This window comes from Drosophila guanche, unplaced genomic scaffold, assembly GCF_900245975.1.
Source record: "Drosophila guanche unplaced genomic scaffold, DGUA_6, whole genome shotgun sequence".
In the NCBI taxonomy this organism is placed as follows: Eukaryota; Metazoa; Arthropoda; class Insecta; order Diptera; family Drosophilidae; genus Drosophila; species Drosophila guanche.
The window spans coordinates 5,180,420-5,205,100 of NW_022995744.1; the positions used below are offsets into that span (position 1 = coordinate 5,180,420).

The window sequence follows — 24,681 nt, forward strand, 5'->3', positions numbered from 1 at the left end:
AAACGAGTTTTGGGTGCGAGTACTCGTACTTGTTCCTCCCGGCATTATCATTTAATTAGTTTTGGCCAAATCAGAAAACTTAACAATGATTAGACAGCGACCATTGAGTGGGGCTAGGAAATTAAATGCTGCGTACGTCACGTGCCCCTCACGTTTCCCTTTCACTCTCTCTATCTGTAAATCTTCCTTTTCTTTTTGCACAAATATCAATGATTTTTATTCTTTCACATTTATTGGTTAGTTGTTGTGTGTGTGTGTGTGTGTTTTTGGCGCAACTGTACTTAAGCTTACTTATTGTATGTACAACGGCTACAGATATGATTATTGTTTGTCGAGTTTTTCGAGTTCTTTTTGGGTGTCTCTACGCTCGTATGTACATAAATATTCTTAAACATTTTTAAACGTTTATTGGCCAACTTTAATTGGAAGTTTATCAGATATTTATTGATTTAGGATTTATTATTGTTTAGCAGTTACTTTAATTTGTTTGCTGGAATTGTTTTATAATACTTTTAAAGCTGAGGAATATTTGTACAAAATATATTTATGGTAGGATCGGGGTAGGCAAATCTCATTTATTGGGAACTCATCTACGCAATTAAATTGGTTTCCGATCTCTACTATTTGGCTTCTTTAATATTTTGTTATTATTTACATCGATTCTAAATGTTTGCTGGCTTTTTCCATTTTGTATTTTTATAAGCTCTCTTCTTGGGGTAAGCTTAGATCTTGAGCAGGGGAAGTGTTTCATGTTTGTGATTAAAGTTAAAACACAGAGAAACAGCAAGATAAGATTACACAGAACGGATAAGTGCTACTTCCTTTAATGTTTATATACATTTAAAGCTATCAACAATACCTTGCTCAGAGAATACAGATTCCATGTGGTAATGCCCTTTACTTGGAAGCTCTTCAAACTCATCTCTCTTCTGATCTAGAGGAATATCGCCAACTGGGCATAGATCTCCACTGCCACTAGGAGACCCATTATGGTCAGATTCACAGCGCAGTAGACGCGTCGCAGTGAACGTCGGCGCTGACGCTGACCACCACATTTACCAGAGCGGCGGGCGCCCTGCGTCCACTCACATTCCAAATGCTCGCGCGAGTCAGGATCGCCGTCGTCGTCGTCGTCGTCGTCGTCGCTCCCGCTGCCGCCGCTGCTGCTGGGTTCGGGTTCGGAATCACTGCTGAGGCTATTCCGGCGCCCATCGGCTGCAGTTCCAGTTCTTGGTCCGTGTTCGTGTCCGTTTTCGCTTGGCGGCTGCCAATGTCAAACCGACGCCAGCGACGAGCTGCTGTCATAGGCCACGAGCAGAGAGTCGTTCTCATCGCTGCCGCTGCCCGCACTCCGCTCCGACTCGTTGATGACCTCCAGCTGCGTTTGCGGACGGGCGATTTTGTACTTGTTGTGCCGCTTGTTGATCAGCACGCTGCGTATGTTGTTGTTGGTGCGCCGACCACTGCCCCCGCCGCTGCGCTGACCCTTGACCTTGACCACAGCCGTACGTGGCCGTGAACGGGGTCGAGAACGCGAATGCGTCTTCCTTGGGGCACCCAGCATGCTGCAGTCTGCTGCAGCATCATCCTGTGGCTCCAGCTCCAACTGCTGCTGCTGCTCCTCATCCTCGTAGTAGTCATAGTAGTCGTCGTAGTCATAGCCCACATCATCCTCCGTCTCCATGCCATTGCCATAGGCAGCCTCATCGTCATCATCATCGTCGTCGTCGTCATCGTAGTCAAAGTCAAAGTCAAAGATGGCGCAGCATCCGCCGTCGCTGGCCTCCACGCTGTGGCGCCGCTTTAAGTGGCGTTTTCGGTGATGGGACTTGCCGCTGTGTGTACTTACGCTCTTGTACATGGGCGCAAATATGGCGGTCTTGGCCTGTGGTAATACGGGTAATACAAATATTAAATGGGTGATAAAGCATAAGGAGTATCAATATGAGAAGGTGTTTCCAGTTGCACAGGGCAGAAGCTGTAACAGAGCGTAACAGTGCTGTTAACCGTACTTACAGCGCACTGTTAACGCTCACTGTTACTCTCTCTGAGAGGGATAGACACATAGAGAGCGGTCTCGAGCGGACCTTGGACCCTTGCTTGTAAGCTAGCACCTTTTTACGCTTTACCCACCAACCACCGAAGAGAGCAGCCGTGAAAAAATACAGTGGAAGCCTTATAACGAGTGCTCTGTGTGTTTATCGCTGGCTTACATCTACAATACCCCGTAATAAATGATACTCCACTGGTTTACAGCTCCCCAATGCACTGTGGTCATATATCCATTAACTTATGATGGATTGACTTACCTCCGGTCCTCGCCAGGTAATTCCAGAGCGCACCAAATTATAGAAACGGAGTACACCCCACATGGCCAGCACCTGGTTGGATGGCAATGGAGAAGAGGCGTAGAGAGAGGGAGAACAAGAGCGTAAATTCCCATTAGTTCAAAGTCCATGATATAGATAAACAGATAAATAAACAGTCAGCACTCATACACACACACGCACAGAAAAGCAAACATATATTTTTATAGAGCACAAGGGACCTAATGGCTTGGGCTTGTACTCGTAATTCAATTATTTATTACATTTATTGATCAAGCCGCGGACAAGGCTAATTAGCCTCGAATTTCAGCCCATTCCATTTGAGTGATTTCTCACTTTCCGTGAGAAGTTTTCATTCAAACTTACTTTCCTTTCCTTTCATTTTATTTCATCACATTTTTCGTAATATCACATTTATTTTTAATATGAAAATCGTATTGTATTCTGAGTATTTTCACGATGGATGCCATATATGATGTCTTTTGGGATCAACTGCAGCTGACTAGCTTCATGGAATCGATGCCTTATCTGGGGATAGAAGGCACCGTCGAAGCTTTATGGAACGGTGATATTCGATTTTTTCCCCTATATTACTGGATAATACTGGTCTTCAGCATATATGGAATGGTATGCCAAGGATCACAAGATGAAATTTGTTTGGGTTTAATCAAAGAAACGCCTTTTGTTCTCCTGTAGATTCAAAGTTTTCTACAGTTGTATCAACATGTGTCTATTCAAAATGGGAAAACGGATATGTACTCGTATTTGCAAGGCTGTTCCTTCCTGAGTTGCCAAGTGCTTAAAGTATTGGCCTGTAGCCATATGTTTATAGTGGCCAAATCCTGGATTCTCTTGGTCAGCGCTGTACTGATGGTAAGTCCAGTCGAATTGCGTACTCCTTATTAGCATTTTAAGTTGCAATTTCCAAGGTATCACCTGCTAAAATGTATGTCTGGCTGTTTATACATGGCCTGTTATTAATTGTGCAACATCTGGCCATTGCAGTCCAGAATATCCGTATGGGTCATATGTGGTTTTGGCCAAAGTCTGCCAGAACTGTCATTAGTTTGCTGTTTAATTTGGTAAAACTTGGAATTGTATATCAGACCATGTGTGCCTTCGATGTGGCGCTCATAGAGGAGAGGCCTGAGGAGTTGAGGCTGTTGTCGAAAATATTAAAGGCTCTTTAAATTAAAATTAACACGAATTGGGTTTGCTCTGCCATACACATTCACGCACACGAAATCTTTATTTCTACGCAACTTACATTGATCAGAGCTCGTGCTATAAAGAAGGCCACCTCCGCCTTGCACATGGCATCAAATTGCTGTAAGTGAAAGAATAATTTGTTACAATATTATGTTATGAATTATACACACATAATTTAGTTTCCGAGAGCACAAGTTGAAAGCAAAAATTAAACATAACTTATGTTTGCGAAAGCAATTAGGACCGGGAGGAACTTTTCTTTGACCATGCAAATGAAAAGTTTTTCTCAGAACAGGAGCGGATTGGATTAATTGAATGGTTTGTAATTAAATCTAGACATTTGGTACGCCATAATTAGTGGAACGGAAGCTGTATACTCGCTGCTGTTTGCTTTCAAATTATTTAGAAAATATTTTTCGAAAAAATTGCAAACAACAAATTAGCAAGTCCAACGCTGCTCGCTCTGCCACAACTTTTTTTGTTTTTGAGTGAAAAGTGAATTTTTACCTTCTGAATTGCAATAAATTATGCATGAGGCGACAATTTTCCAACAACTTTTCGCAGCCGTCCCGTGGCGTTTGATGGCTGGGAGGGTTGGGAGTTAGGTGCAAAACAAAACAAATAGAATCCAAAAAGCAGGACACGTTCGTAATAGAAAGAGCCACACACCCGCAACGAAGCAAAGAAAAAACAAATGCCGGCCGGGCGACATGGACAAATGTAAAAATACTAAAGGAAAATGGTGCAGAAAAATGCCCAACTCATTGCATATGTGTCGACCGGACTAGGACTAGATCCACATAGATGTGTAGATACGTTTGGTTGAGTTGAGTTTTTTTTTGGTTTGTTTTTCGCTGGGTGCACCAAGAGGGGCTGGCTGTGGCAGGTCCTTTAACCATTCATCCATCCTTCTATCCTTCCATACATAACACCCAAGTCCCACACAGCTTTGTGCCGCTTTGACTTTGTCGCTTCTTTAGAGTGGGTAAGTGTGTGTGTGTGTGTGCAGTAGTAGAAGGGGAGACGACACACTCTTGAGTGTGCGTCTGTTTTTCCTCGCTTTTTGCTCTACTATTTTTTTCCTGTACGCTTCATTTGTTAGCAGCAGCAGGCACTTTGCTTGTGGCAGAATTGCTTGAGTAAGGAGTCGGCGAGTCAAGAGGAACAAACTACCAAGGCGAGTGTGTGCCCGAGGCTTGAAAAAGCGAGACGAATGAGGAGCTAACTTGCCGGCTAACTTGCCGGAGCTATTGAATGGAGTGGAGGACTCCCTCTAGGTGGTATTTAGGAATTTCTTTTGGAACATATGGAGTTTATTGCAATATTGCATATGGCTCTCTAGACCGAAATTCATTATTCGCACTTATCGTTGAAGCACTTGATCACCCTCCTCCTGCAAACAGGACTTTTCCTCCCATTTTAATCTTTGTTACAAACATTTCCCCTTCTACGCATCTTTGCTTTTCCCTTTCTTTGCCCAGCCTGTTGATTGCACATTGCTTTATTTTTGCTTTCCAATCTCCATTCATTGTTTTACCCTGGCAATGCATTCAACTGTCGCCCACTTCCGGCCATAACCTACATCTACATATATCAAAGGAGGACCAAGAACACGAGGAGTGCGAATCTGTTCTATCCTTTTGTTTGGTTTTAGCATAAAGGAAACTGAAAACTTTTTTACATATGTAACGGATTCGGTTTGATTGTTGTTGTTCTTGTTGTTGCGGGACTGTGGCTGCTGTCGCTTGGAGGCTTTTTGTAATTTATTTGTTTGCTTTTGTCGTTGATTCCAATTGATTTATGCCAGGCGCCAAGAAGCCCCCATCGCAACCATTCGAACCATTCATTGATATTCCCACCCCCCCCCCGCGAGTTTGTGGCTGAATCCTTTGTCGGTGATGTTTTTTCATTAAACAAATGGTTACCATGCAGAGCACATCGAAATGAAAGCATCTTAAATATGCATTAAAAACACTCTGTGGGGACCACACGAGTGGGAGTTGGGAGGGTCTCTAGGGAGACACAGAGAGAGTCACGCCACTCACCTTATTAACATGATCGCGTAGAACGTTTGAGTAGACCATGGCCACAGCTTCCAGGGCCATGAACGTTATGTAGCCAATTATCCAGGGTACAATTAATCCTGGATTCTCCTGCAGGAATTCAGGAAGAGAGAGAGAGAGAGAGATAGATGGGGTCAAATTCAGCCATTAGAAAAAACAGTAAAAAAGGTCAGCAGCAGCCGCAAAAACCATTACCATCGACACCCATCGACACAGCATACGGTGTGATACCTGCATAGAATCCGAGGGTATTGATTTCATGACTATACTATAAAATATGCCACTGACTAGGTGCAGGGAAATGGGAAGCGGTGCTAGGAGTGCGGTGTAATTTATCTCGCCATGGTGGTAAAAGTGATTGGATTTTTTTCGATGGTCTCTTCTTTTCGCGTGCCACAAATTTTCTACAATTTTCCTTTCCACAAAAGTTTATGTGCAGCACCACAGTCTCTAACAGATTTTTGCGTGTCACATTTGAATTTTTTTATGCATTTTATGTGCCTTAGTTATACAATTTTATAGCAGAATAACATATTTTTTTTTATAATTTTACAGCAGCAGGGATAACAATATTGAACGTTGTAAATATTAAACAAAATAAATTCCTTTTATGCAAAAATTTAACAATTTGTATACTCTAAATTTAAATTAATTCCAAACACTAAAACTACTCAATAGTCCTGTCATCTGCTTAAACCATTTAAGCTAATCAACATTTTGATGGCCAATAATATTAAGTGCCATTCAAACATTATTATTGTTGTTTTTGTGTGTTGATGTGAAGACTAGTTCCTTGGAGGCATGCTCTGTAAATAATTTCCCATAAATGTAAGCTCTAAGCTTTGGCAGCGGCCTCTTGGTCGCATTGCCGGCGCCTGTTTACGCCCACACGCACACAAATTCGACATCCAAAATACTCGTTTAGCCTAATTAAGAACCAATGCTCTATGCATTATTTATGGGTCCCAAGCTCTCTGTTTCAGATCCGGCGCCTACGAGCAAACTGCAATTAATTTGACCAACACATGGCTACACATGTACTATGTGGTGGTATTCGACGTTTTTCCGAAAATTGTATCCATAACATTTTTGGGGAGAGGGCAGCGTTATTGTGCACTTGTTTCTGGCCATCAGTGTCGAAATTAAAAAATTCCACAAAATGTTTCGAGCGGCAATTACGCGGCAACAAAACCTGAACAGTTTTTGGGGTTGTGTAATCTTAGTCATGTGTCGCCGCCAGTCAACGGGAGTTCAGGTCGCCCCACCTCCGCCGTTCAGCTCTAGGGTTCCATTCAGCCTAGTGTTCAGTCCGACAAGGCAGGGATTCCTATTCCCAAGCCCATTTTAGCCGTTTCGGTGGCTCCCAATTGTGTGACAAATTGTCTACATTTCCATGCCACTGTCAATGGCATTTTTGGAGGGGGATCTCTTTTTTGCTGGTTGTTTGCTGGTGTAGCATGCCCCCTTGGAAATGTTATATTCGAGCGATGCCCTCACCAAGTGCCAGGAGAGAGCATTTTCTGCACTAAAATTGAAAATCATTTGAGTAACTAAAATGAGAAGCTTCACGATTCTTGCTTTAAATATTTATACCTTATATTTTTGTTTAATTTTGCACACATTTTCCATATATTTGATGTTTCATTCAAGGGTATTTTTGTCGTTACTCTTATGGCACTCAAAAAATTTCCAAAAAAAAAAGTGTGCAGGGACTCATGTCATATGCTACCCAAAATGGAACGCTTTTGTGTAATTTACATTTGAATGTGCTTTGTTTGCTAACTGAGTAAACATTTCCCTGGCACAGACACACACTTCGTATAGGGGCACACAATGTGCATAATTTTCACATATTTGACTTGAAGCTCTTCGATTTTTGTGTGGGCGAAATCTGGGGAATGTGTAGGCGGATGTGCTGGGGGATGTGCTGTGTGTGATGTGTGGGTCAGAGATATTGTAAAATGTGTGATGTGTGGGTCTGTGGAAAAAGCCTTTAGTCAAACAAGAACTACTCACCCGACAAATCCCAAATATCAATACAATGCTCAGCAATATCATGGACATTTGTGTGCCAATTATGGCAAAATATGCTATTTGTACACCTGCAAAAATAAACAAAAAACAACTTCAGTTAGGTCAATGGGCAATAGAGATATTGGAAGCTAAATGAAAGTGAATGCGTTGTGCCAACTCGAATTTACTTGGCATTATTTCTAAGTAAATTCCCTTTTAAATAAGCTTTAAATTTCGTTAAACTATCTACTCGGATTCCTCATAATTAAAGCGCTCTATTTGTTTAATGAAATATTATGCCACCACATCATATACATATAAGGAAATGCGTTGTGTGTGCGCTGACTGGTAGCCTCATCTACAATTAATTTATTAAAATGACTTTATTTATTATGTGGCCACAGTTTACATATTTGGGTTTATTGTCGCTTTGGGTGTGTGGCGGCATCTGAGGCCAGTGTGTGTGGTGTCGTCCATCAACGTGTTTAATTACCAATTAAATATTTTAGCAGCCTTACCGTAGTAGACATCCTGCAGGTCGGCAGACTTGTGCATATTGACATTGATGCGCCAAGAGTAGATCAGCACAATCAGCAGTGATATATTCTAAGTAAAGCATAAATAAAGAGATAGAAGTTAGATCCATGTTGAGAGTGTGTGCTGTGGACATGACAAGCATACGCAGTGGTGCACCCGCATATAAATTTTGTTAATGGGTCATCAACATTGCAAATCTACCTCTGTCTTTTCCCGTAACTTTATTCTTTTTTGTAAAACACGTTTTTACTTTTAAACGGGTTCTGAGGTGACTGCGAGGGGTGGTCTTGTGAGTGGCTAATTAATCCGGGAAAATGCTTTCGTGTTGGTGTCAGTAAATGAGAGTGCAGCAAGGGTCGGGGCCTTGATAAACAAATGCGAAATGGCGTGCTTTTAAGATACATCCATTATGTGTCGTGACTGCACTCTCAAATGTTGTTTCCCACCACACACCACAGTGCACACTCCACGCTCCACACTCTAAAATCCAAGCTTATGCTAAACACGTAACGCTCACTTGCCAGATAAATACATAGATGGATAGTTACTCGTAGTGATAGAGAGAGAGAGAGGAATTTCTAGGACTCTTGCCCGTGTAGCTGCCTGCCATAAAATGTGGCACTAATTGCTAAAGCCAAACACTTAAGTTCGCTCGCTCTCTCTCGCTCGCTCTCCTTAAACAAAAACTAATTTACTTGCCCCGCAAGGGCATTGCAATGGATATAATGTGTCTATTGTTGCCGTACACACTCTTCCTTACCCGCAGCACTTGCACTGCATTATATTCCCTCGTATTGTCTTTAGCATTGTGAGCAAAATGAATGAAAAAATAAAGCCCGTGGCACGATTTGGCCATTAACATAAATTAAAAGCCATAACGAGCATCATGTAATTGTAATTTATATGTGCCTCCAGTAAGATGAAGAGTGCAAGTCTATCCATTTGGTAGGGACAACCCCAACACGGCACAACCGCTCGCTATTATGGGCCACTTGCACAGCAGTGTCGCCCACTGCCATGCCTCATAATGAGGTTGTGGTAAGCCATGCCACATTCAAAAATTGTTGCCGAAAAGAACTCTGCTCCAACGACACTTGTCTATTAATTACGCCACAATTAACAAGCGAACAAAACAGGACACTTTCCTGATTTCGTTTTGTTTCTGCGCCGCTCCCAGTCCAGCATTGCCAACAGAATTTCCACTAACGACAACATAATTATATACTTGTCCACATTGCGCATACGCCCTGTCCTGTTGCCGCTGTTATTCCCTCCCACTTTCCCTCCCCCCAACCACCTACTTACAATTGTGTAAATTGCACTTGTTATGGCCAAATTTTTGGCATGCAACATGCGACAGCAGCGTGTGCCGCCAGTTAGCGGTCCATATGGATATAGAATGACAGACTTCATTTCGTTTTTTATTTTCCTTTTTTCTTCTCTCTTTTTTTTGTTTTGTTTTTTCTGTCAATTTGTTCGTGGTATTTGGCCTGTGGTCTTCCTGGGCTCAGCAACAGCAGTGGTTCCAGCAGATTTTTGGTTCCGTTTCCATTACGTTGACAGCAGCACGTTGAGCTGGATGTGAGGTTGGGTTCTCGCTCGATTTTGTGGTGGAGGTGAAGCCTCCCATACCAAAAAAAAGCCTCCTTCCAGGTTGGCGAGCCTGAAAAAATATCCAGATAAATTGCAAAGCTTTAAAAGTGATGGCCATAAATGGTATTGTTTTGTTCCTGCTCAAATTCAATCAATAGCTAAATGGTTTTTCATATGCCACAGATTTTTTTGTACATTTCTTTTATATTATTGTTTTGTGCACTTTTTTTCGATACAATTTATTCCACTTGAATGGTTTTTGGCTCTGTAAATATATTTGGTTGCCATGCTCTATATTTTGCCTGATTTTCTGTGTCTTTTTCATTTTATTGGGCACAAATTGAGTATGGATTTAAGCAGATTTTTGTGTCCTAAATACTATTCAAATGTGCATTAAATGTGCACGTTTTTCAGAATAATTTAAGCTGCCTGACTGATTTCTTACTGCAAATTTTGGTTTAATTTGTTCAATTACTTTTAAAGAGCTACAAAAATGAACGCACTGAAACTCTGGCAAATGAAGTACCATCTATCCAAACTGAAAGTTTCAAGTCCTTAAAGATATGAGCAGTGGCAACTTTAGACAGAATCAAACCCTCAAGTCTCTGCCCCAAGCTGCACAGTACATATCGTAACCACTTTAAGGCAATCGTCTCAATCATCTGGTCATCGATTTTTATGCATTTTTCCCTCTGCGCCCAATGCCTTTACAAACAGCACTCAAGTTTTTGCTGCTGCACTACCCGAAGTTTTTCAACAGCAAATGTTTTTCGTGTTTTCTGAACGCTGGTGGAGGGTCCATCGGACAGACTTAACATGAGTAAGTATAACCCGCAGTCAGTCTAAAGGCGTTTGGGTAATTAATGATGGAGCAGATCGTAGACACGCAGCGTAGTGCCACGAAGTTGTCAGTTTTTGGACAAATATCAGTGGGATGGCCTGTCCGAAAGTTCACTTAATCAACGCCAAAACAAATCTCAAAGACGTTTTCAATTAGGTTGGTGCTTAACTAATTACATATAAGCAGCCACAAAGACGGGGAGAAATCCTCTGCCTATGATTGATGGCTCAAAGAAGAGCAGGGACAGGAGCAGTCGAGGGAGCAGTTGCTGGTACAGGAGCGGCGAGAACGTAATGCCTAGCCCTTTTTAATTGACCTCAAAAAGAAAAGAGCAGACAGAAAATTATTAGACTTGGGCCCGCATTTCAGTTCGTGTAAACACACACATACAGAGAGAGAGAGAGAGAGAGAGAGAGAGAGTGTGTAGGTCTACTTGGCAAGGACATGGACGCTATAGAGGGCGCCTAATGCTCTGCTGAACATATTGAATGGATAACCCATTCAGAGACAGAGACACACAGCGCCACAGTCGTATGGGAACAGCCCTTCCTATAGCTGGTTCGGATTGTAAAATGTTTACAGTGTCATAAAATATCAGTAACAAATGGGAAACCAGAAGCACAAAAGCGCACAACAGACCCACATACTCGTACTCGCAAGAGTCAAAAAAGCAAAGGCCAACAGAAAATTGTTAGACAAATAGCACAGCGGCAGAGAACAATGGTGGGAATAAAGGGTGGGGGAAAAATAGAAAAAAAAACCCAAGGCAATGCATATCCTAGGACGTGTACACTGAACCAAATTGAGGCATCTAAAAGCTAAGAAGTTCCCTGGCTCGTAGCTGCAACAAAGATTTTAAACAAACGTATGCAGATTCCATACAAATATCAATGTGCGTTGCAAGTGCGTTTATGTGCCACGATCCTGTCATTAGATCGTTTCCAAATCATTTGGAAATGCCACCGAAAGTGTTCTATGCATTTTGAAAGGATTTTGTGTGCATTTGAAAGGCATTGACTGGGAGTCAAGTGGGTGCACGGGGGCTTGCATATTGCCAACATCAAGTGCTTTTCATATCACCACCACCACACCCACCCATCAACACATCTCGCTCCAAGGGGACACACACACACACACACACACACACACATCCGTGACACAATGAAAATCAATAAAAAAATATCGCATTACGTTCCCAGCTTTGTTTCGGTGAATTTTTTTGTACGTTATGTGCACGTGTGTGTGTGTGTGTGCCTTTCTGCTCCATTGTTTTTGTTTGTGTCGATTTTGGCGAATGATTGATTTGGGGGCACACGCAACGTAAAGCATAGGCATGGAAAATGTTGCATAACCAGATGACAGACACACCACACACACACAAGTGCAGTGTGTGACAGCAGCTGTGGCAGGGTGAGCAGCAGTGAGCTCGAAATGCTAGTCAACAAATTCAGTTCAATAAGCGTCTCACATCATATTTAGGTTTTTTTTTTGCTCTGCCAGATTTAAAAAGGAATTCTTTTTGTCCCCCAACTGTGTTACGGAATGAAACGGCTGTGCTCTGGCATACATAAGCCTCTCAGACGAGCAGAGCCTTTTCTCCGGCATGTTCATGCATACAATGAATGATGAAGATATGTACATATGTATGGAAATGTCTGCTTCGCCTGTTGGCTTCTCTCTAAGCGCATTACCAGGTGTGGGTTTGAGCACTGAAATGTTGTATGGAATGGCTGCTCCATATGTTGTTTATTATAATACTATAATTTAGGCATAATTGAGGGTTTGTGTGGCAGGGAATTTATTGTTCATTTGAATGCAGGAATTTCAGAAAATCTTCTAATGCAAGAGCGGTGTCGTAGCAGTTAGCAGTTGGACAACGTCTTCTTATTTGCTTCATTCTTTTAATGCATATTAAATATTGCACAAAAATCGAGTTTGTTTTCTTCTACTTCCTTATCTTCTGATCTCGCTGCTTGCAGACTGCGCGCTGTCGGCAGCCAGCTCGAGAGAGCGCGCAATGATCTCATGTTACAGCGAAACTTTAGCAGGCAGAGCAAGAGAGAGGCGGTCGCATGTTACAGCAAGACAGAGCGGGACAGCGCGAGAAAGAGAGACGAGCTGCATAGCAGCACCGTACAGCGAAGAGACAGACAGTGCTTGTGGATTCGTGCATGTTCGTTCATGTTCGTGCATGAGAGATAAGCCTATTGTTTTATTTTCAGCTCAAGCATCAGCAGATTCTTTGCTTTGAGTATTTTTTATGCTACGACAACTTGTGATCAATATTATACTTTCTTTCTGTTCCCTTTACTGCCATGTGCTTTACTGATTTTGCTTTGACCTCATCTCATTCTTCTCTGTTCACCCAATTATGCCGCTCCTCATTTCACCCTGTTTAAGGCTACGCCCAGATTGATCTCTCCGCCTACCCCACACATTAAACTTCTTGTGGAATGACCCAAAACAGCAGCCGCCAGCACTGACTTCACTTGACTCCATTCCATTTGAGTATTTTGGCTCGTAAATCTGTGGCCATATATTTTCGGATGTCATATTTCGGTGCGGATGCGACACGCCCGCCCGCCAAACGGATGCCACAGTTAATTGCACATTGGGCCCGGGTTATGTTGAGATAATCGTCACATAAAGACATTTCATGGCTGCTGGTGGGTTGGGCAGAAAACATAACCGGAGGGTGAGTTGGGCGGCACTGGCACTAATAGAAGGAGACTTTTCTCACACCCAAAAGTGCTCGGACCGGAGCAGGCGCCGAGCCTAAGGATATTTGCTTAACAAACATTAAAGTTGTTTTCGCCTTTGTTTCCATTCCGTTTATTTGGCTAATTTATGCTACGCCTTATTGCTTGTTTTGTTGACACGCCGCAGCAGCAAAGTAATGTTACGACTTGGCCAAAACTCTTGGCCTACTGCTATTGGGGGGGTGTAGGAGAGTACGAGAGTGTGTGTGTTGTATGATTGTTTGATTGCTGATTTCTGTGGCCCTCTTTGGCTTTGTCTTTGGTCTCCCTCTCATTATGATTCATTGTTGGTTGCTGGAGTCAAAAGGTAGAGCACGACTGTGAAGATTTATTGGCCTGTGCCCCCATGATAATGAAGTTCTTTAGCCGAGTTAATGTTTCAGCATTTAGCCGAGGAATGCTCAAAGCTGGCCGTGTCAGCGGTTTGCCCCCGAGTGGATGGAGGGAGCACAGAGGCAAAAGATTAGAAAACTCTTTGGGTTTTTGGCATAGCAGCATGAAAAGGAATGTGCTAAGACGAAGGATTAGTTCTTTGGCAATGGACAGGAATTCGTTAACCCGTTTCACGATATCGCTATAGCAATATTTACCCAACTAAAGGGCAACCCACTTCAATGGCAAGTAAGTCATCAATTTCCACAGCCTGGAAATACAGTTTTCATTTCCGGGGAAAAGCTTAGCCCTCTCCGCGCACCACTACGCACACCCGAGACACTGTATCCTTTCAATTTTGCTCGGGCTTGACTGTCCTCTGGCCTGTAATTGAAGTTTTCTGTTTGTTTTTCCTGCACCCGAAAGCTCTATACAAAAGAACTGTCATAAGGAGCTCGCCAGTTGATTATTACTTATAGACTTACAGTCCCCGCCGTCACTGTAGACACTGCACACTGGACTCTGGACATTGGACACCTAACATTGGACTATCCGCAGCTGAAAATTACTATTTGAAAGCCGGAGGCCATGGGCAAATCACAGAAGAGCAGAGCAAAGCAAGGATGAGCAAAGCAAATGTGAGGGAAAATTGTAACTTTAAAGTCCAACAGTAAACAAAAATATGAAATACAAAACAAACATTCAGACCCAAACCCAAACCAGTTAGTTACAATATGGCCACAAATAGTGGTGAAATGTTGACCAAAAAGCCATCTCCTGATATTATTGGCTTCATTTTGATATGTGTATTTGGGCACTCCGTATTTATGTACAATATTCCAAATTAAAGTGAAAATGAAATTGAAGGCAGAGATGAGGACAAGGATGAGGCAGAGCAGGGCAGGGCATGTGAAATGTAATGGAATGGATGCCCAGGATTAATATATAAAAAGCTTGAGGGCTTAGATGCTCAGATATGGCTGAAGGCTGGCTCAGGGAAATGGGCCAGAAAAATGACAGAAAAACAGCCAGTGAGAAAGACACAGCGTAATAGGAAAGAAAATTGCTTGGTTTTGCTTTGGCCCCATAAATACAAACATATTTTCATTAGATTAGCAGAGATTTTGCTATGTAAAGTAAATTAAAAGATTTTCCATCTAGCAGCAATAATCTAAATTAATTTCCCCATGACTTTGCAGAACATAAATTGTTTAAAAAAAATGACACACACATTTTTGAAGACCCATTAAAAGTAAACTCAAAACTCTATCCTATTTTACAGATGAGCCGAAAAATACTTTTCATCAGCTTAAATGATGATTAATGTCAGCCGCAGACCCAACAAAAAAAAACAAAGGGCCAACAGTTGTGGGCCAACGTGGAAACCTCGGATCAGGGGAGCAGCCGTGAAACTTCTTGTGGCTGCATGAATGTCTGGCTTCCTGGCTGTGCTTTCGTGCTTGTATCTCGTCTCATCTGAGCTTAGATAAACAGGCATAAATCGTAGAATGCGTGCTCCATAAAGGGCTTTTGATTAAATGAAACCATTTATTAAAGAAGGTAAAGACAATGTCATGACACCTTCCTAGAAACACTCTGAACTGCGCGTTTGCTTTCAGTTTGGGGCTGAAAACAATTTCTTTAAAAGTCTCCAAGCACACGAGCGGCGGCGCGCACACACACACACACGAGCCAAGTTAAGATGTGGCACGTTAGGCGCCAGGCCCCCAGACAGTAGCCACAGCCCCACGCAGCCGTCCCTCTTCAGATTTCACCTCGCAAAGGGCAAGTAAACACAAACAAATTTTTAAATTTGTTAACACGGCAAACGGCAGCGAAAGTGAAAGCAAAAGTTGGCAAAAATGAAGCCAACAACGCGCAACGAAACCACTTGGCAAATGGGACTGACGGTAGACGTTGCTCTTCGCCCTGGCACGCACCCTCGATTAGGTGATGGGGGATGAAAAGGGACTGGGTTGGGTAACCGGAAATCCGACATTTTTGAATGAATTTTGTTCACATGAGCCAAACATGTAGTCGGAAGTCGTCGTAGAGCATCAGAGATGCTTGGTATGAAATGCAGCGTAAAAAAACTCCAAAAGGATATTTTTTCAGACAGCGTAAGCGATGCATAAATCATCAGTAACAATGAGAGCATTGCATGCACTGGCACTAAATGGAATAGTAAAGGGATCATGCCCAAATGTTTATTATATTTAAGTCAGAGTGCAACTGTTTGATTCTCATGGCTTTTCTCTCGGGGTACACCCACGCCTATCTCACAATTATTATTAGGAATTCAATAGGTAGGCTTTAAAACAGGAGATTCAACCTAAATAAATGTTTAAAAACTTTCTAGACCAGCTAAAAAATCGTATAAATTTGTGTGGCACATCCTCTCAAGTTGATTGCTACACAAAGTGCTGGCATTTTCTTATATATCACAACAGCTATAACCGACAACAAAAAAGATGTGTAATTTGCTTGGAGCACTTGTGATTAGGCACACGCCCCGCAGGCCCCTCGTCAGCCCACATGGGCGTTTAATGGCACACTCGACGTATGCGTGTGCGTATACGTAATATGCCTGGCTCATATGTGCCACGAATGGAGGTAAATTCAGCAGCATATTTGCATAATTTGCTTGGGAGCCGAGCACATTGCTATCATTTAGACCAGGCCAGGATGTCAGGATGCCAGGCTGTCTGAGTTACTAAATTGCGCATACGCCACATAAGCCGCAACCAAGACGTTTGTGCGTGTGTGTCTTGTATTGTGGTTTTTTCTGTGGCTCTCTTAACGAAAGAAGGTAAGAGGCATTGTTAGCCGGTGCCAGACAAATTGAGCGCAACAACAAATGGCCAGACTGAGTGCTTAAGAGCAACAGGTATACGAATAATATAATATGAATGGCCGGGCTGTCATTTTTGGAAAGGTTTAGGTCTCTTTTTTCATTTTCAGAGCTCCTAGAGGCAGTGTCCTTAACCCCTCCCGTTTTAATTAAATCTCTTTGTCTGCTTCTTGCTGGGGGTTTTGTCTAAAAATCAACTTGAGCCACAAATTTGTGTACTTAAACCTCAAAAAGACAGCGGAAAAAGAAAGCTACAAACAAAAAATATAAAAACTTTGAAACAACACAAACAAGTTGATCAGAAACAGAGTCTCAGGCCGAGCCTAAGAGCCAAAATAATTTCTCACACACAAAACTAAAGGATGACAACGGCAAGGACATCTCAGGCTCATGAAACTGTCAACTGATGTCGCCCAACAGCCCTCAGACCCTCAGTCCATCTTGCGCTTGTCTCTAAATTCCACTTTCTGTCCAACTTTTTGGGTTGGTTCCCAAATGCAAAGTTGAGCCGAGTTCAGTGGAAACTTTTTGTTAACCGCAAAAATGACTTGAAGCACTTTTTCCTTGTAAGCGCGCACAGAACCGACATATTAATGTTCACTTAGACTAATTGCAAAAATGCAAAAAATATGTTTAAAAAAGTCTGGGCTCTTTCTTTGACTGCATAAATTGTGTTTATGCTATAAAAAATACATTGTGTGGAGCTAAAAACCGAAAGCAATTAAAGTGTGTCCCCCAAACAGCTGCTCCACTCAGCGGAGTTTACTCTGCCGCTCTCGCAGGCATCCAAATTTTTACTGATTAAGTGCCTGGGAATGGAGTCAACTCCACTTTGGGTTGAGGGTTTGGGCTGCCATTCTCTTGCTACTCTCTAGTGCAGCTGCAGGCAATTGTCGTCTGCCTCAAAAAGTTTTCTCAGTTTTGCCCCAGCTCTGCTCTCTGCTCGTGCCCCCCTTCAATCGTTTGTTGTTTTATGTGGGCCACGTGTTGTTCACTTGACTGTTTTTAGCATCGTTGTTTTGCTTTTATATTTGTTACTTTTCTTGTTCTTGTTTCTGCTGTATACACTGTACAGGCAAAAGGGTATGGAAATTTGAAAGAGAAGTTTGTCTTAGAAAATATTTAAAGCGTTTATCCATTCCACAGGATAAAATATCTAGCTTCGGGTTGGAATTTGGTTATACTTTACAATAGATATATTATTTAAATCTATCCACCACGCTGCCAAAGGAAATATCCTTATTTTCATACAAAACTACTTCCATCTATAAGGGTATTTAAGGACGTGGTATCCCAAGGATGGCCTTCCACTCGCCTTTTCTGTTGATGGCCAACGCCATTTTTTTAGCTGCTAAAGACATTTCCTTGTATTTGACGTCTTCTTTTGATGTTGCCGTGAAACAATTGCGGCCTGAATACGTTGCTTTCTATTATTTTTTTGTTCTTGTTGGTTTTTTGGCTGGCTTTCCATCTGGTTTGATGACCTTGCCCAGTGCTGTGGGCGCGTGTTTTATGGCCAGTTGGCCAGACTTTCGTCTCCTTTGAAATGGAAATGAACGGCTGCTGTTGTCGGAAATAAATTATTTCGGCATATGGAATGAAGCATTCGCATTGATGTTTCTGCGGAAAGCAATATTATTGATGGATCAAGTTGCAGAGCGAATTGGAGAGAAGTAATAAAGGAGATGCAAAGGAGTGGATTATGGCATGAAAGCTGATAAGTGGATTTGATGGCTTAAAAATGTTGGAGTGATTCGAAATATGCTGTCCCCAGTTAATAAAAGAAGATTCTGAAATGGTCAATTGACTTACGAGTAGCTCGAATAAGATTTGATTAGTTAGGCTTTGCAAATCCTGGAATCTTGTCAGCCTTTGCACACATTTTTCAACCTACTTTATTACGACAAGGCATACGCCCCTACTCGACCCTTTTGAGTCTTAATTAATCCCAAAGCTCTCCAGCACTGGTTGGCTGGCTCACTGTTGTTGACCCCAGTCCCCGGCCCCTGTCACACGTCTTAGACCTTTTTGATTTCACTCTTCAGAGCTGAAGAGCCACTCAATCGTTGATGGAGGGAGGCTGGTCTCGTCTCTCGTCTGTGTCGTCTTTCGATTGAGTGCGGCACCCAAAAAAAGCGAAGAATTTGCATATTTTATTAAATTCCCTCACAAATATCCAATCAATAATGTAGTATGCCATTCGGCGTATCCGGCTATATGGTCCGGATATTCCCCGCGCCTGGTCCCCACTGGTCCACGCTCTTGCCCTCTGACGTTCTTCCGCTTTGTGAGCGGACCAAAGCCGTGGCAAATTAAGTATGCATACGTATTCAAATGGCTCACAAGCCGAAATATACACACAGAGAGAGAGAGAGAGAGAGAGTGATATTATGGGACGGTAGGGGGAGGAGGGTGTCGACACCCTGGAGAGAGATTTTTGGTTTTTTCCAGTTCCTCACCTCCAAGACCCGCTCTGCACCACCCGTCTCCGCTCCGTCTGTCCGCTCTGTGGTTGAAGGCAAATCATTAAAGACGTCGATTTCTTTCCTCCCGCTGTCTGGGTTCCGGTCTCTGGATTTTTCCTTTGTTTTTGTCGCCACGCATGAATTTTTTGCCACACTATCGATGGGACGTTGGACGTTGGCTGGGGGCTGGCAGGGGTGCGATGCAAATGAAGACAAACAAAATACCGCAAAGATTATGCCTGGCATAAAAATAAATTAATGGCCATTGCGTGTGAGTGTGTGTTTGTGTGGCTTTTGGGGGTTGGAAACAACTACAAGGACACAGTAATGCCCATTGCGAGTGTCCTGGTCTTGGTCCTTTTGGGTCACCATTTCCGTCCTTTAGCTTTGTTCTTTATAATTTACTATGCGTAATTTCCTCATCTGCTGCTTTCATACGTAAATATTTAATTTCCTTCATTTTATAGGACTCTATTCACGCTCTCTCCCTCTTCTTTTTGGCTAGCTTTTTATTTCATTATTTATTGTTTAGCATTTCATCGCCAAGGCTTTCATGTTTACGGCTCTTTGTGTGTGTGTGTGTGTGTGTGTGCCACATGCCGAGGCGTATGCGCAACGTTCATATAACCGGACTCCAGTTGGTCGAAATTTAGTGTCGAAAGTTAGGATCCTTTCACTTTGTGCTCTTTTTTAGTGTTTTCTTAGGGTGTAAAAATAGGAGTCAAGTAGTCATTGGAGTGCTGACAAGGATCTAAGGATGGGGATGCAAAAAGCCAAAAATTATTGCTGGTTTATGGCAGCTACATAGATATGTTGTCTAGCAAGAACCATAAATATTTTCGATATAAAAAGCAAAGAATTTCTTTCATTTCTGCAATCCTTAGCATCGTTTCCATTTGCACTGCAAATCTCAAATAAAGAAGATTTACACTTCAGTTGCAATGAAGAGAAATGAACAGAACCCAAAAGAATAAAATGAGAAACTTTTTGCATCGCTATTTTTTATTAGTGCCCCAAAGAGTGCCGGCAGCTCCTAGCAAGTAACGTTTCGGCTGAGACGCTGAGCATTTTTCTTGATTTCCATTTCCATTTCCATTTCTGTGCAGTTTCCTCACAGTTTTCCCGAACTAAAAACGAACCGAAAGTGAAGTAAACTTAAACGCATTGGCATCCGTTTTCGGGGTCGAAAGCGGTTTATGGCCAGAGCGAAAACTTAAATAAAGTGGAATTACTTGTTTTCTGGGCAGGGGGTGGGGAGGGATAGATAATGGTGCAACGCCATGACGGTGAGGCACGGTAAGGGGCAAGGACTTAGCCGAGAGATAGAGAGATAGAGTTGACAGTTGAGTCCTGTTGCAAGGAGCACTCTGCATATTCATTTTGCGCTACTTTGTCGCCACTTGAGCTGCCTGTTTCAGTTCAAGTCACCGATTGACAGCACAAAACTCTCGAGTGGATGCAAGAAGTTTTGGGGTGGGTGGCCAACTCTCAACAATAGTTTGAAAGCTGCTCCTTGTGCCTCCCTTGCCTTCGATTCATTTCCCACAATGGGCGGATGTTGTAATATCTTTTCGCATTATATTTTCGCCTTGAATAATTCAACTAAATATTCTCATTTCGAATTATGGGCAAGTGCCAAAGATTTTCCACGGATTTCCACTGGCCATTAAAGTTTTCCATTTACTCGGTTAATTACTCTGCAAAGTTCCGGGCAAACAAAAATATTATTTTATGCCCGCTCTTTTTTTTTGTGTTTTATTTTTTGTGATATTAAGAAAAGTTTTTGGCCAAGAGGCGTGGCACGTTTTTCGGGTATGGGTGGACTGTTCCGCGGGCGGGCTGTTCCACTAATGAGCCTATTGTTTGGCCAGATAAAACGTAGCTTAGCTGGGGGCCGAGCGGGACAGGAAATAACTGTTGTTGGCAAAGGGTTGAGGCAGCGCCTGGGCCCCTCAGGCACACAACTTGTGCGTGTACGTGGGACGATTGAGAAGTTCATGGCATTTGCATTCATCATTTGGGATTTTGGTTTGGACTCTGGGGCTTGTAGCCTTAAAGATTGAACAACGCATAAAGCTTTTATTGCGGTAATTGGGTTTCCCAAATCTAATTTAAAGTTTGTCTTGTTCGGAGTCCGAATACACATGAGACGGGGACATCCCCTTTGACAGTTCAGCTGCAAAGAAAAGTATGAAACATCGGTACGCTTTCTTTCTACAACAAAAGTATTCAAATTGGTTGCCTTTCAATGTCGCAAAATTAGAAATCTGTTCAACACCTCCTACACTCATTAAATTCTCTCAATTTCGTCTTCCTTTTTCCCTTATTTCTTAAATTTTTGCAAGGTCCCTTCGTGTCCCCGCTGCCACTCATAACTGCAGTTAATTGTTTTCACTTTAAATTAATATTAGTTTTTCTATCAACTTTGCCAACAGCTGGCATAACATTTTTCCCCCATGCTCTAGTTCTCATTCCACAATCTCCTGACACTGTTGTTTCCTTCCATTCATGTCCCTTTCCTGTTTGCTGTTTCTCGCTCACTCCTTTAAAATGAAAACGAAACTGAAATTGTAATTAAATTTTTGCCAATTCGTTTAATTGAGTTTTAAGCCGCAACTTCTGAATGCCCAAAATTGAAAGTTGCCGCCCCCGCAGACTCCTTCCAATCTGTGACACTTCTCCCCCGAGCACACTTGATCCGTCTTGCTGCCAGCCAAAATGTCTGCTTAAATATTTTCTTACTTGAGGTTGGCTGGGGTTTTGGTGCTTATATATAATTTTTCGTTTTTTTTTTGCATATTTTACGACTGCTCCTTGCGACTGTTTGCTCTGTAATTAAGTGCGTCTAATTTGTGTTAAGCGCTGTGCCACTTGAGCCTCGCTTTTATTTTTCTTACTCTGCTTTTTTTTTCTTTCTCTCTTTCTTTTTTAACCCTCTTGCTCCAGCTCCAACTCCAGCGGCTGTTTGTGCTCCTTGCTCCTTCTTCTCTGCTCCTGTGTGTGCTTAACCTAAGCCCAGACGTTCCAGCCAAGGCTTACAGTCGCATCAGCTAGGGACTGGCAGGACGAGGAGAAGGAGGGATATCATGCAGAACATCGACTGCAAAGGTTGCCTGGGCACAAACTGCCATTAAATTGCCGTCTCCATTTGGGAATTTCACATGTTTTCCTTTGGTTTTTTTGTCAAACAAAAATAAAACATTTTTTTTTAGTGATTTCTGTGAATTTTATGGTGTTCCTTAAAGTGATTTCAGGGTTCCAGAAGAGGTATTGATATGGAAGATTTACAGCAAAATGGAGTTTAAAGATGATCCGATCGGGGAGACAAGGATAATCTCAATCGTTTAATAAATTCGGAACTGTTGATCTCTTTACTGAATAGCATCCGCCATAGGAGACTTCTTAAACATTTTGATTTAATTTTTCCCACACAAAATAAAGGACTTTAATAATTTAAAGCCATATAAAGCATCATTTCCTACTTGAATCCCTAAAATTTTGTTCTCTTTTTTTTATCATAAATTCGATAATTTAATTTCGTTGCTTTCTACTTAAACTTTACCCAACCATTTCAAACTTTCCATTGGTTGAGACTTTATTCTGCTGGCAATTATTGTATTTCTTTTTGCTTTTATTAGGAATGCATCCCTCGCGGCTCATATTAATTACAGTAACCCAAGCGAACCGCCTCTTCTTACCTTATTCCGCGAAAAGTAATTTTTTTAATTCATCAATTATGGTTTTTATTTGAGTTTCACACTTGCCACACGCTGAGGGAGAGCATCTTGTTTGCCCGCACTTTTCTTTCGTTTTTTACCGCTCACAAATAATTAGCAATTTCCATTTGTTTGTTTCCACACTTTACCGGCAATTTTCCCGTTTGAATGTTTACCTCTTCTCTTCACTCACTTTTTGTGATGTTAATTTGTTGCGATTGTTATGGTTGTTATTGTTGTTTTTGTTGCTGGTTGTGTCGCTGTGTGGGGTTGATATCGTTACGCGTCCGGAACGGTAACTGTTGGAGGTTTTATCAGTGAGCCACGCTTATAAGGCGCACTCGAAAGGAGCTTTCCCCCAAAAGAGCTTTCCGTGCCGCGAGAGAGAGAGAGAGAGAGCAACAACAGCCAGTGAGAGAGCAAGGACTTTCGACCAGTTTGGCCCGTGTGTTTTCGACCAATTTAGGGCGAATCGTTTGGCGCCAATTGTTCTAAGTGCAACAGCCAGCTTACACTCGCATCAAAGTCAAAGGCATTTTGTAGCTTGTGTGCATCGAAGGATGCAACGAAATGTAAATAGAAAATCAGAAAGTATCGCCAGCAGATCGATTGCTTGGGGAGAAAACCTGACTTGGTTATGGAAATTTCTATTGCTATACCCCACGCAAAGGTAAACAGCAAACAAATAGTAGAGGTGCTATGAGCATCACTCATAAATTATTAAGCTTAAAGTAGCAACACACAGTCAAAGGTGCACTCTGCCACTAGCAGCAGTAGCATGCAGCAGTCACGTCAGTCCGCAGTGGAGCAAATAAACTGTAATTTTTCCAACATGAGTTTAACTTTTTGTTCTTTCATGCCAGCGGGTTTTCATACTTTTATTCGTGATACAATTCACATTTATAATACCAAGTAAAATATGTTAATACTAGCCTTTAAGGGAAGTTCAAGTATTACAAGTTTCCGCTTTATTGTGTGCTTGTGTGCGTTGAAAGCGGAAACGGAAATGCCAGCGGTTGCAGAACGCAGCACGAGCAAGCAGTCAGTCCAAAATTTTTTTTGTTTCTGGCCATTTTTGCTAACTTCTTACATGTTCTTGTGTGTGAGTGTGTGTCCCATGCAAATTCATATTCATGACTCAAAAAAAAAAAAGGAAAAATGAAATGGCAGGAAGAGCACATGGAAAATAAAAATATCGATTAGTTAGTGGCAAACTAGCTGACAGACACAGGCTGACAGGGACCTTAAGGCGGCATTGAACTTGTCTAGTGCTCCTCCTCCTGCTCTCCAACAACTTTGGAATAACCTTTGCATGATTTAATTATTTGTAGCGTACCCCGACGACCCAAAAACTTCACACCTGGATGCACAAAAGGGGTTGCCACTGCCCCTTTGCCCCGTGCCCACCCTGCTTCTGCTGTTGCAAAAGTTTTGCCACTTTTGCATTCAGTGTGATTCTCTCTGTGTATGTTGTTGCTGAAAAGTTGTTGTTGAAGGACTCTCCCCACCCCGCTTGGAGCACCGCGCTGATCCGAGGAACCGCTGCCATTGCGGTTTTCGCATTCGGGGTCTCTATTTCTCTTTTTTTCTTGGCCGAGAAATGAATGTCTCAATTCATTTTACGCCACACTGCGCCTCAAGTGGAGCGCAGCGCCATGCAAAAAAGGGCTGCCAATGCGGGTCTCGGCATGGGCTATGGGTTTGGGTCATGGATTCACATAAAAAATAAAACAAAACAAAACAAGTAAAATAAAGCAGAAAGACGAAAATGTAGGGAAAGTGCAAGCAGCGCAGAAAAGGACTTTGGCATCATTACAATTTGTTGATTTGCTTCGTTAAACAGCAAACAACAGGAGCGCAAAAGCGCAAAAAATACTCGTACAATAAAAGGCGAATCAAGAGTGAAAAGCGTACTTGGATAAAGCAGAAACAGAA

General features: G+C 42.3%; 2 protein-coding genes across 2 annotated transcripts; one reads left to right on the top strand and one right to left on the bottom strand.

Moving 5' to 3' along the window:
* Nucleotides 1-932: 932 nt before the first annotated feature.
* Nucleotides 933-23,034, bottom strand: LOC117579723. Its single transcript, XM_034265719.1, has 8 exons — nucleotides 22,729-23,034; nucleotides 9,455-9,812; nucleotides 8,131-8,218; nucleotides 7,616-7,701; nucleotides 5,582-5,689; nucleotides 3,595-3,654; nucleotides 2,310-2,381; nucleotides 933-1,885 (listed from the first exon to the last, which is right to left on the bottom strand). Exons 2-8 carry the CDS (start codon nucleotides 9,560-9,562, stop codon nucleotides 1,274-1,276), a joined length of 1,134 nt encoding a protein of 377 aa, XP_034121610.1. The 5' UTR covers nucleotides 9,563-9,812; nucleotides 22,729-23,034; the 3' UTR covers nucleotides 933-1,273.
* LOC117579725 lies at nucleotides 2,772-3,525 on the top strand. The gene is made up of 3 exons (XM_034265722.1): nucleotides 2,772-2,954; nucleotides 3,024-3,200; nucleotides 3,257-3,525. The coding sequence occupies exons 1-3, from the start codon at nucleotides 2,787-2,789 to the stop codon at nucleotides 3,515-3,517; spliced, it is 606 nt and encodes a 201-aa protein (XP_034121613.1). The 5' UTR covers nucleotides 2,772-2,786; the 3' UTR covers nucleotides 3,518-3,525.
* Nucleotides 23,035-24,681: the final 1,647 nt, after the last annotated feature.

Bases quoted from the DNA above. Each gene is read 5' to 3' on its own strand.
- LOC117579725 (XM_034265722.1), top strand. From the start codon at position 2,787: ATGGATGCCATATATGATGTCTTTTGGGATCAACTGCAGCTGACTAGC. The intron at 2,955-3,023 runs GTATGCCAAGGA...GTTCTCCTGTAG, and splicing joins TCTTCAGCATATATGGAATG to ATTCAAAGTTTTCTACAGTT. The intron at 3,201-3,256 runs GTAAGTCCAGTC...GCAATTTCCAAG, and splicing joins TGGTCAGCGCTGTACTGATG to GTATCACCTGCTAAAATGTA.
- LOC117579723 (XM_034265719.1), bottom strand. From the start codon at position 9,562: ATGAAGTCTGTCATTCTATATCCATATGGACCGCTAACTGGCGGCACA. The intron at 7,702-8,130 runs GTAAGGCTGCTA...TTATTTTTGCAG, and splicing joins CCTGCAGGATGTCTACTACG to GTGTACAAATAGCATATTTT. The intron at 3,655-5,581 runs GTGAGTGGCGTG...TTTCACTTACAG, and splicing joins TACGCGATCATGTTAATAAG to CAATTTGATGCCATGTGCAA.